Source organism: Psammomys obesus, unplaced genomic scaffold, assembly GCF_907164565.1.
Source record: "Psammomys obesus unplaced genomic scaffold, mPsaObe1.curated_primary_1811, whole genome shotgun sequence".
Classification (NCBI taxonomy): Eukaryota; Metazoa; Chordata; class Mammalia; order Rodentia; family Muridae; genus Psammomys; species Psammomys obesus.
The window spans coordinates 16,326,843-16,337,663 of NW_026593286.1; the positions used below are offsets into that span (position 1 = coordinate 16,326,843).

General features: G+C 57.4%; 1 protein-coding gene across 3 annotated transcripts in view; it reads right to left on the reverse strand.

Annotated features, from left to right (window-relative positions):
• The window catches only part of Speg (striated muscle enriched protein kinase), a 49,654-nt gene extending 39,265 nt beyond the window's left edge, over window positions 1-10,389 (reverse strand). For 2 of the 3 annotated variants that reach the window (XM_055616583.1, XM_055616585.1), the window contains exons 1-8: window positions 10,343-10,389; window positions 9,342-9,384; window positions 8,502-8,531; window positions 7,827-7,916; window positions 7,410-7,746; window positions 3,418-4,721; window positions 1,493-1,636; window positions 814-996 (exon numbers count right to left, since the gene is read on the reverse strand). In XM_055616583.1, the coding sequence (XP_055472558.1) occupies window positions 814-996; window positions 1,493-1,636; window positions 3,418-4,721; window positions 7,410-7,746; window positions 7,827-7,916; window positions 8,502-8,531; window positions 9,342-9,384; window positions 10,343-10,375 (2,164 nt within the window). In that variant the 5' untranslated portion in view covers window positions 10,376-10,389. The remainder of the gene's footprint in view (window positions 1-813; window positions 997-1,492; window positions 1,637-3,417; window positions 4,722-7,409; window positions 7,747-7,826; window positions 7,917-8,501; window positions 8,532-9,341; window positions 9,385-10,342) is intronic. The other variant, XM_055616584.1, reaches the window with a different exon arrangement.
• Window positions 10,390-10,821: the final 432 nt, after the last annotated feature.

A 10,821-nucleotide genomic window follows, 5' to 3' on the forward strand; every position in this document is an offset into this window, starting at 1 on the left:
CCTTCCTTCCTTCCTTCCTTCCTTCCTTCCTTCCTTCCTTCCTTCCTCTCCCTCTCTCTCTCTCTCTTTGTTTCTTTCCCTTGTACTGAGAAGAAATAGCCTCAGAAACTCCTGGTGCCTCTTAAATCTAACTAACGTCTAACTAAGACATTCTTTTTCTCAAAGACTCGAAGACATTTGACCTTTCCACAAGACTTCATTCAGAGAATTACCTTGGGTTTTGTTTTTGTTTTTCCCAAGACAGGGTTTCCTTGTGTAGCCTTGGCTGTCCTAGACTCACTTTGTAGCCCAGGCTGGCCTTGAGCTCACAGAGATGGCCTGCCTCTGCTTGCCTGAGGGCTGGCACCACCCCTGGCTGAGAATTACTTTGGAAAGATAGCATTTAGAGCAGCTGTTCTCAACCTGTGGGGTCTCAATCCCTTTATGGTCGAATGATTCTTTCACAGGGGTCTCCCAAGACCATCAGAAAACAGAGATATTTACAGTACCATTCATAACTGTAGCAAATTAAAGTCATAAAGTAGCAAAGAAGCCTGGTCGTGAGGCCTGTGATCCCAGCACTCACTGAGGCAGAGGCAGGTGGATCTCTCAGGAAGGCTGAGAACTAGAGGATGTTCAAAGATGAATTTCACCAACTTCACGGAGAATAGGACTGCTTCCTACAGAGAGTCAGACCCAGCACATGGGAAGATTGTGCACACTGGGCAGCCAAGTGCTTGGGCCCAAGTGGGAAGACTGTGACCCCGCACCTCATGTTCACAAGAAGAGTCCGCAGCTCACCCCAACCCGGACCCAGTCCTGAAGGCTCCCTACCAGGTCTCACGGCTAGCGAGGAAGCACAGCTGGCCTGGCCCAGTTCATTGGTGGCAGTGGCTGTGTAGCTCCCGGCGTCAGCAGCCCGGGCCTCCCTGAGCAGCAGCGTGTACCGCTCGCCCTCAGCCCGGATGAGAAGGCGACCCTCGCTGTGCAGCGGCGACCCGTCCTTCTTCCAGGACACTGCGGGGAAGGGGGAAGAACCAGCTTGCCACGGACACAAAAGATTTGCTGGGGAATCTCATCCTTCCCCACCACCTTACCACCCCACAGGAGCCCGGCTTATTGTTTTCCCATGCCAATACTTTTTTTTTTTTTTTTAATTTAAAAACTAGTAGCCCAGGCTTACTGTGTAGCTGGGATTACAGAAGCTCCACCACATTGTGCAGTGCTGTCAGTCAAACTCAGTGTGTGTGCTAGGAAAACACCCCACCAACTAGGCACATCTTCGGCCTTCTTCCCTCTGGGGAATCCTGAGGCATCTCCCCTCACTCCCAGGCTGCCTTACCCCTGAACTGGGGAGCTAGGGAACAATCTTCCAGAGCCAGGGAAGCCCCATGGATGAACAATTTTCCTCTTCCCCGTCCTGCCCTAAGAGGATTCCAGGCAACCTCTCCTGCCCCCATACCACAAGCACCCCACCCCAGCCTGCCAGCCCTCAGCCCTCCCCACGGCTCACCTTGGGGCAGGGGGTTAGCGGTGATGATACACTTGAGTAGTACGTCAGCTCCTGGTGCCACCACCATGTTCTGCAGGGGTATCTCAAACACTGGCGCCTCCAGGGGCTCTTCCCCAGCGGATACATAGGAATCATCTGAGGACTCTGCCAGGCACAGGAACAGAGGTGGAGAGGGTAAGGGGACACGTGAGCCTTATGAGGGCATTTGGGGAACATTCGTGGGGAAAGGGGATTTAGCAGTATAGAATCCGAGAAAACCGAAACCCAGTGTGAGGTATTCCTGGAAGGCAGAGTCTAAGGGAGGCAAAGGCAAAGGCCTCTCTCTTGACTGTCCTGAGACAAAGAAAAAGGGAAGCCAGGGAAAAGGTTCCTAACCGATCACTGCAGGGCGACAGAGACCACACCTCACTCCCAAGTACCGCTGGCTTCTAGGGGCAGTGAGATGTGCAATGGGCGTCTTCACATGAATTGGTCATGTTGTATGTCCTAGCAGATCTTAGGAAAGCACTCTTCGGGCCACAAGACTGTTTAAGCACCAATGGACAAAGAACAAGCTACCAGCCACCTAAGACCTAAGGAGCAATGCTACGTTCCCAGGGAAATGTGGGGCAGCGTGGTCAATCATGGAAGGCCACCAAACTCCAAAGAGACAGTGGCTGAGAGATAAGGTCTATGAAAATCAGCTTTGACTCTGTCCCTTCAGCAAACAGTAACACTATACTTAGCTGCATACCGAGCACAGAGTACCAGTCATACAATAGGAAATGTGATATGGTGCCTTCGTATAGGATACTATCCACACACAGAGAGAGAAATCACAAGTGTTGTGGTTCTCACTAGAGATCATCTGAATGTATGCTGGAGGTTGAACTCAGGGCCTCTTGCATACCGGAGAAATGCCTTTCCACTGAGCCATGCCTCTAACTCCTTCTTTGGTATTTTCAACCTCTTACATTCTATCAGCTAGATAACAGAGAGCATAGACAGCCGAAAAGGGCAGTGGGGATCCCAGGTTGGCTGTCTTTTGAACTCTGTCTCCTTCAGCAAATGAGATCATCTCTCTCAGTCTCAGCCACATTATGGGCAAGATGGAGGGATAACACTGAGTGCTTTGGACAGCTGACATACGGACAGAAATGAGGCAACATCTCTTCAGGCCTACTCGACACAACTTCCGGGTACACTGGTGGGAACACAGTAACCATGGTAAGCAGGATGGATAAGAGCCTACACACATCTAAAGATTCTAAGGTGCCAAGAGGTAGGTGGAAAATTTTGATAAGAGAAAATTACAAAATGATTAAGCACAATAACACCGGTACAGCAAGACCTGGGACACACCAAGGAGAGCAAAGGGTGCTTTCCTCTCCAGGAGCAGGCCCTGAGTTGCTGTTAGAGATGTTCAGGGTTAGGGGCAGTGGCATTCCGTTGGTGATGCTGTTCATCATCCATAGAAATCAGTGATGAAGGATGCAAGGATGAGACAGAGATGGCTAGAAGGTGAGTGTGGCCACAAAGGGGAAAGGGAATTGTGCTGGAATTGGGGGACAAGGGGGTTCGACAGAGCAGAGGGTTAGGGAAGCATTCTGTTCTTTCAGAAATTTTAGACTCTCTTTCCACAAAGAAATGGAGCCGTGAGAACCCTTAGGTTCCAGCCAGCGTCTCCTCTAGCTGTTGGTCCTTGACCCCACTGCCTAGCAGTCCACTGGACCTTAGAGGACATACAGCAGTCACCCGTGCTTTGCCTGCATCTCTGCTCCACGGCGCACACTCACATTCCACCTCATCCGTAGCAGATAGTAACATGGGACCTGTACTCCAACCCCTGTGTGTGCCAGAAGCCGCAAAACCTGTTTCCGCCAAGCAGTCTTGCTGTCCCCTGAACCCGTATAGAGGGACCTTCACAGCCCTCTCCGTGCTCTTACCGAGCTCAGGGGAAGTAGGCCGAGCACGGCGAGCTTTGCCTTGGCTGCGGGTCCCTCTGCGGTCCCAGGCCCCCCAGGGACCATCCTCCTCAGGTCCTCTGCGAAGCCTCTTCTCAGCCTCAGGCCCCGCTCTGTTCTTCTCCAAGGTTTGGGGCAGAGCAGAGTCCTCCACGACCGGAGTGGCCCAGGGCAGAAAGCGCACTGCTTGCGCTGGGGGTTCCCGCTTCCGGCCAGAGGGGGCTCTTGTCCTGCTCTCTGGAGCATCAGCAGAGGCGGGAGGCACAGGGCTTCTGCACTCCTGGATGGCTCTGCTCCGGGTTAGTGGGAACTGGTCCCTACGCTTAATCTCCTGCTGCGGGCCTTCCCCTGGTTCGGTCCTGCCCACCGGTCCTCGGCTGCGGGGCCTCCCAGGCTCGTCCCCCGATTTGCCCGCGCCGCTGGGAGGAGACGGCTGGGTGGCAGCCGGGCTCACCGCCCGTGAGGTCTTGGGTGTGGAGGGCCGGGAGAAGAGTGGGGGCTCGCCGGGGTCTCGAGGGCATGGGGCGCGCTGCAGAGTGGCGCGCAGGGACTCGTGTGAACGCACCAGCTCCTCCCGCGATGCAGATCGGCGGATCCGGCCCAGCTCCTGGGCAAAGCGGAGCTCAAGGTCCGAGGCTGCGCTGCACTGTCGCGTACGCTCATCCAGCGAGGCCGCTTTTTGCTGGAACAGGCGACGCCGCTCTGCCACGCTGCCCCGGGGTGACCGCAGCTCCTCCTGCGAGGCCCCGGGCGTACCCCACGCCGCGCCGCCCTCGGACTTGGGCTGGTCCAGCGAGCGGGCTTTGCGCAGGGGCACCCAGGGCCGCAGGGGCGCTGGCGGCGAGTCGCTGCGCTCCAGGCTGCGTCGCCGCTCCTCGAAGAACTGCAGCTTATCCAGGATTCGGGAGCCCGCACGCACCAGCCGGGGCGAGCGACCCAGCGCGGACAGGCGGCCAGAGGCCTCGCTCAGTGGCGTCTGGGGCCGGGACTCCACCGTGCCCGCCAGCGACGGCCCCGAGGACTTAGGCTTCTTCCCTCTCTTCTCTTCGGCGACGGTGTCCTCAGGCAGCGAGGGCTCCTGAGTTCGCCGATGGGGCGAAGTGGGAGTAGCTGGGGGTTGGGCGCTAGGTCCTGGCAGAGCCCTTTTGCCCACCCGAGGAGATGGTGGGGGGAGCAGCGCGGACTTGGAGGGAGGCGGAAGGGCAGGGCGTGGACGAAGGGCATCACTGGCTGGTTGAGGCTGAAGTTCAGGCTCCTCTCTGCGCAAACCACTCTGAGGAATGCTGCTGCAGAACCAAGGCCGAGAGGGGTGGAGGATTCAGGGGGCCTTCCTTCCTAGACCCCTAGCTTATGAGAGGGATTGAGCAGTGGGGCATGCTGGGCAGGCTCGGGGTGACACGGGCCAGATTTTCCTGCCCCACCCCCACCCCCACGAGGGCAGAGCCAGAGCAGGTGCTGGGGAGAGGCCAGAAGCTCACGCACCAGAAGACTGGGCTATCGACTGGGTCCAAATACAGACTCAGCCCCAGGGCATCTGGCCGGGCCCCCTCCCCCCAGCCCTGGAAGCTGGATCACAGCAAGAACTGAGCATGAGGGAGAGAAAAGACTGAAGCTGAGGACCCAGAGATGAGATGGTGAGGGGAAACACAAGGGCTAGACTGGGAGGGCCTCTTCTCAGGAACGTGCCTCCTACTCATTTCTGCCCCAAGCTGGTCCCCACAGCAGCCCTGCCCAATCTGGGCAGGGTACTTGTCCTTCACAGACAGCAACTGCCTCCTTCCGAGGAATAGCCTTTAGGGAGCAGTGTCCTTTCTCCGTGGTGACCTAGCTAGTGTGCTGGTCTGAGCCATTTCCTAACACCAGCACCCACAGGTTGTAGCTGGACAGTGCCTTTGGCACTGGGGGTCCCTGAAAATGGGATACCCAAACTCCCATACCTCTGATCGATTTACAGGCCTCTGTCTAACCCTCATGGGGAGGGGGGGGAGGAGGAGTCCTTGGAAACCGTTCTAAGGATCACAGAAGTCCTCCCTCAAGGGGTGCACCCGGAATTAGCCCTGCTCAGAAATAACTACCAAGGGGACTGAACAAAGAGTGTGGGAAGCCTGTCAGTATAAAATACCTTATCATCAAACAGTTTTGAAGCCCAGGAGCTAGGCCTCAGTTTTCCCCAATCAGCATGGGAAAGGGCACATTATGCAATGAAGAGTGGCGAGAAAAGGCATCTGAGAGCTGTTATCATACCTAACATATTAGAGGGAGCTGAAAACCCATGAGCAAGACCCCTGAACACTTAGCGTGTGCTGGGCGCGAAGGAAGGCTTCACTTGCACTGAGTCATTTAGACCCTTACAGAGGTCCCCCAGCCGAGGAACTGATATTGTCTCTGGTTACAGATAAATAAACTGACGTTGGTTCAAGGAGGGCCAGCGCCCTCCCAAGGTGACAGCTAGGACATGGTGCTAGGGATGAAACAGCCTGATGCCTAAGCCTTCGCTCCCTTTCAACTGTCTGGGCTTCTGGGAGCACAGAAAGGAAAAAGAAATAGCTCAGCACTGTCAAGGAGCGTAAGTTCTAAGGGTGCTTCAATGTAAGGATATTTTAGACTACCTGAGTCACTACCCACGCTGTAGACCCACTCCTGCCTGGAAGAGGGGGAAGGGGGAAGGGCGGAAAGCCTCAGTCAGATGCCAGCAAGGAGGCAGTCTACAGCGGGGGAGGGGCAACTGAGTCCTTAAGGAATGGTCGCTGGGAACTGGGTGAGGCCTGGAGAGAAATTGGGGACAGCAGAGAAGACCTCTTGCTGGCAGTTTGCAGCTCCAGGCCAGACTCTGTACCATAGATATCACTAAGGAAATGGGTTCCTCTGAAGTTGCCATAGCAACTCCAGGCTCAGGCTGGGGCCTGGGAAAGAAAGGCAGGGAAAGAGTGCCTGATAATGCCAATAAGATAAGCCAAAGGAGCTCCACGGCCCCTGCCCTGGATCTAGGCCTCTCCCCTGCCCATCACTAACCACTCTAACTACCCTCTTAGACAACCCAACAGGGCCCCTTGCTTATCCTCCGTCTGTCCACCCGACACCCACGCCCATCACAAATCAAGCCCCTCTTCAGTTCCCCAAATACCCACCATTGCTAAATCTATCGCCAGCCACTCCCCTCTTCTGCCATAGCACCCCCTCCTGTTTCTGCCTTCCCCTAAACCTCCAAAAAAATGGTTTCAATACCTTACTCCAACACCTCCACTTGTCCTCACCCCCTACCAGGTCAGCCATGGCCCCATCCTCAGGTGTTGTCCAAGAGAACCTCACACACACCCTGCCACTGTTACTCCGACCCTCCCCCTCGACCCCAGCTCCCTACCCCCACCCCTCCTCCTCTCTCAGCCCCCTGCCTCCCCACTGCCCACAGCCTTGCCCCTTGCCCCAGCTGCCCCTGACCACCTCGCTCTCTTCTCTCTCCTGGGTGCTGTCTCGCTCCCTTGCTCTCTCCTGCTCTCCCGGGAGCTGCCGTGCAGAAAGGTTCTGTTCCTCCCAGAAAAAGGCCCACATGGGAACAGGAATGTGCAGAGAGATGAAAACGCAGCAGCTGCTGAGACAGCAGGCACGGAGGGGGCCCCTGAGGAGGGGGGGGATCCTGGGACAACTGGAGCCTACATGGCCGAGGTGGGAGAGGGGCCCTGACAAACTGGAGCTCTTAGAGAAGAGGAAAGGACAGAGGGGTCCACAAGACCATGAAGATGGCACCGTGACCAGAACAGGTGGGAGCAGGAGACCGTGGGTGGTGATAGCAGCGGAGAGAGTGGTGTGGGGAGTCGTGTAGCCAGAGCTGGGAGTGGCAGCAGTGAGGAATGGAGTACACAGAGATGGATGAGGCAGAGAAGACCGGGCGGAGGCTGGTGGAGCAGTGATAGGGGCAGCACAGGACAGCATGGCGAGATGAGACAGTGTGAGGCCCAGGTGAGGCCGTTACTTACACGTGGATCGAGAGTGCCCGTCCTCTGTACAGACTGAACGCGCTGCCGTACAGGTCACTGGCCACCGAAAGGCTATCCTCTGACCCCCAGCTTGCGCCCACCAGATTAGCTCGCGATGCCCGCACCAGCGGCTCCACCCCCAGGTGCCGTGGCCCGGCCCCGGTTGTCTGTGCTTGCCTTGGGCTGCCTAGGAGGGGGCGGGTGCCACCCCCGCTGCCCGCTTCCTGCTCCAGGACCGTCTGCCCGCTGCCCCACCAGCTCACTTGTTCCTCTGAGGTGCCAGTCACGGAGGTCGGGGGTGTGTCCAGGGAGGTGCCCACCAGGGTGTCAGAGCCCCCTAAAGGAAAGAGCACAGTGAGAGAGGCATCCTTTGTAGGAAGCCAGTCTTCTTGCTCTTGGAGCACCCAGAAAGCTCACCTGTGGGGGTGCTGAAGGCCCTGTCATCCTGAAGCTCCAGGCGCTGGGTCCCTTGCACATCGCTGATGTCATCCTCAGCAGTCTCCGAGTCTGGAGAAGAAGGGGTCTGTGTGGGCAGGGACCTCCTCCCTATGCCTCCAACTCTTTCCTAGTTGCCTCCTGCCTCCCCCACAGCAAGTTCCATCTTAACCACAGGGAGGGCTTCCAGGACCCAGTCTACTCTTTGGCTCCTGACATCTCCCTGGCCAGCATGGGATGCTTACGGTAGCCCCTCCCATGCTCATGCGCTGGCTCCATCTCTGGATCACTCACCCTTGGATGCTCACCCTTACCTCCGTAGACTCCCACGGTAAGCCAGCCCCACCCACTTAAGGGCTTACCAGGGCCTCATCCACCCTCTCCATGTCAGTAACCGCTTAAGGCCTTGAATAGCAGCAGCCCACCTAACAAGGCCCTAAGTTCCAGGGCTCAAAAGTCTAGGTTCCAGGACCCCGGGAACAAAGAGGAGTCACCTCAGAGCTGTACGGTCAAGGCAGGCAACCAACAGCAGGACCAGGCTGTCCTGAACCCCAAACCAGTGGGAAGGCATCAGGGCGTGGCTGAGGCAGGGTGAGGAGAAACCCAGACTGGGTGGGGGAAGGGAGGAAGGGGCTAGGGCAGGAGCCAGCTTCCTACCGTAACTTTGCTTTCTGCAGGAGCGGAAAACTTCGCTTCCATAGGAGCAGCAGGAGAGAGATGTGGACAGACAGTTTTCAGAGTGTTTGTGGGAAGGGGAGGAGTGGGAGACAACCCCCCCCACCCCGAATGTACCAACAGTGGGGAGCCATATGCTTAGGTTGTCATCCCAGCTGCCCAGTGATCCTGGTACCCTCAGCACTTAGTACCAGGAGTCTCACTAGCCACACGCATGCACGCGCGCACACACACACACACACGCGCACACACACACACTTGTGCCCACCGAGTCAGGGCTGTCTCCCTAATGCTAGGAGTTGGACCCACTATCACAGCGTTCATGGCGTGCCCTTCCTTACAAAGGCATCCCTGTCTGTCTACACTGTACAGCGGCAGCCATTTCCCTCAAAAACTTCTCTACTCCTGAATGGGCCTCAAAAAAAAAAAAAAAAAAATGCTGTGGTAAGGTTAGGAGCAAAGATCCCTGGGCATTTTCAACATCCCCGGATCTATCATGTTCTGTGCCTCAGTTTCCCTTTGGGTACCAAAACAAATAGGGGCCATGTAGTCATTGCCAGAACATGGCAATGCAATGCTTCTCATTTCGTCCCACAGTTGGACAACAGAGAGCCCAGACCCATGGTGGATGTGCTAGGCAGCCCCTTCCCCAACACTAGGGCCTTTTTCAGCTGCAGAGAATAGTGGTCTTTCTTAGGGATGGATAGATGGGGGGGGGGGATTCCCACATCTCGTGGGCTATCTTCAGGGCCATGATGCCTTATGAAGGAACATGGACCAAAAGAAGTGGGCATGGGCTACAGCAGCCAGAAGTCCACGCACCATGGGTAAGTCGGCCAAAGGCCCGGCGGGAATGGCCGGTTTTCTGAAAGAGAAAAGCCAGAATGAGTTGTTGAGAGGGAGGCTTGCGTTTATATACCTGAGTTAATATATCTCTCGTTCCAATTATCAAACAGGAACTCTACTAGGGACCAGGGCACAGAGACCTAATTGCCCTAGTTGTAAAAGCTCAACTCCTCTTCCTCTAGGCTGTCCAAATGGGCTCTAGGGAGGAGCCGGGAAGGAACGCTAGGGTAGAGCAAACCCTAGTACTTCCTAAGGGACAGAGGCTCGGAGTCTGGGGTCAGAGCAGCATTCCCAGAGATGCAGGGTCGGAGATTAAAAAAAAAAAAAAAAAAAAAAAAAAGTCAGCATGACTGAGGGAAGATGGAGCGGGGGGCGCTAGAATGTACAGAAATGGAGGGCCGAAGGCACAGATTCCTGCTGCGGAGAAGGGCAGACACCTGGGATAGCAGGCAGGGTAGGAGCTGGCAAAGGGCAGAGTCTCTCAAAGGCCAGCACCTTGCAGGAAGGAGGCCCTAGTACGCAGAGGGAAAGACAGAGCTTGGGGAAATTTATTGAGCTCAGCGCGCATCCATGAGCTTTGCTTTCAGGATCTCGGGAATACCGAAGACTGCGGAGTCGGGGGGCCCGGGAAAAGCCGGGCGGAGACTGAGGCCAGGGCTGGATGTGGGTGAGATGGCAAAGAAGCCAGGGGTGCTGCGTGCTGAGGCTGCAACCGGGGCCTCCGGGGGTCGAGTGGGTTGAGGACGATGGGGGCTTCTGCCCTTCAGCGCGAGGAGGGGCCTGTGTTCTCCAGTCGCTGGCCAGGGCGCCCCCTCCCCCCGAAACGTGCCCGGCCCGTCGCCCTTCGCAGGGCCGGGGTGGGGCCAGGGCCACTCCATCGCCCCCTCCTCTGGGCCCAGCCGCGGTGACCCGCCCTCCCTCGGGGCGCCCAGCCCTTCCTGCCCCCTCCCGGCGCCGCCCGCCCCCGGAGCCCTCACCTGGAAACGCTTCTTCACCCACAGCTTCTTCATGGCGGGGGAGGGGGCCGGGCCGGCGGCCGGGCGAGGAGGGGACAGGCGGGGGCGGGGCGGAGTCGGAGGCGGGGCCGGGGGCGAGCTGGGGAGCGGGCAGGAGCCGGCGCGGGTGGCAGAAGGAGCCTCCGGGCCTCGGGAGCCGGGGTGTGGGTGAGACGAAGGCGGCGGCGCCTAGAGCCCGCCCCTCCTCCGCCAGCCTGAGCCCCACCTGGCGACCCTTCTTTTTCCAGCCTTTCTGCCCACCCTGGGGCAGCACTCGCCTGTTTTCCAGCTCTCCCACCGAAGACCTCCCGACGCTGAGAGCCCGCACCCCTACCCCACATCTGCCTTTCGGGCCCTGGGCACATAGGGAAACTGAGGCTCAGAAAGGGGTGCAATAGCCTGTAGTTCAGGCCACTTGGTAGGCAGCGAGAGGCGGCCTCCTCCTCGCCGCATCCCCTTTC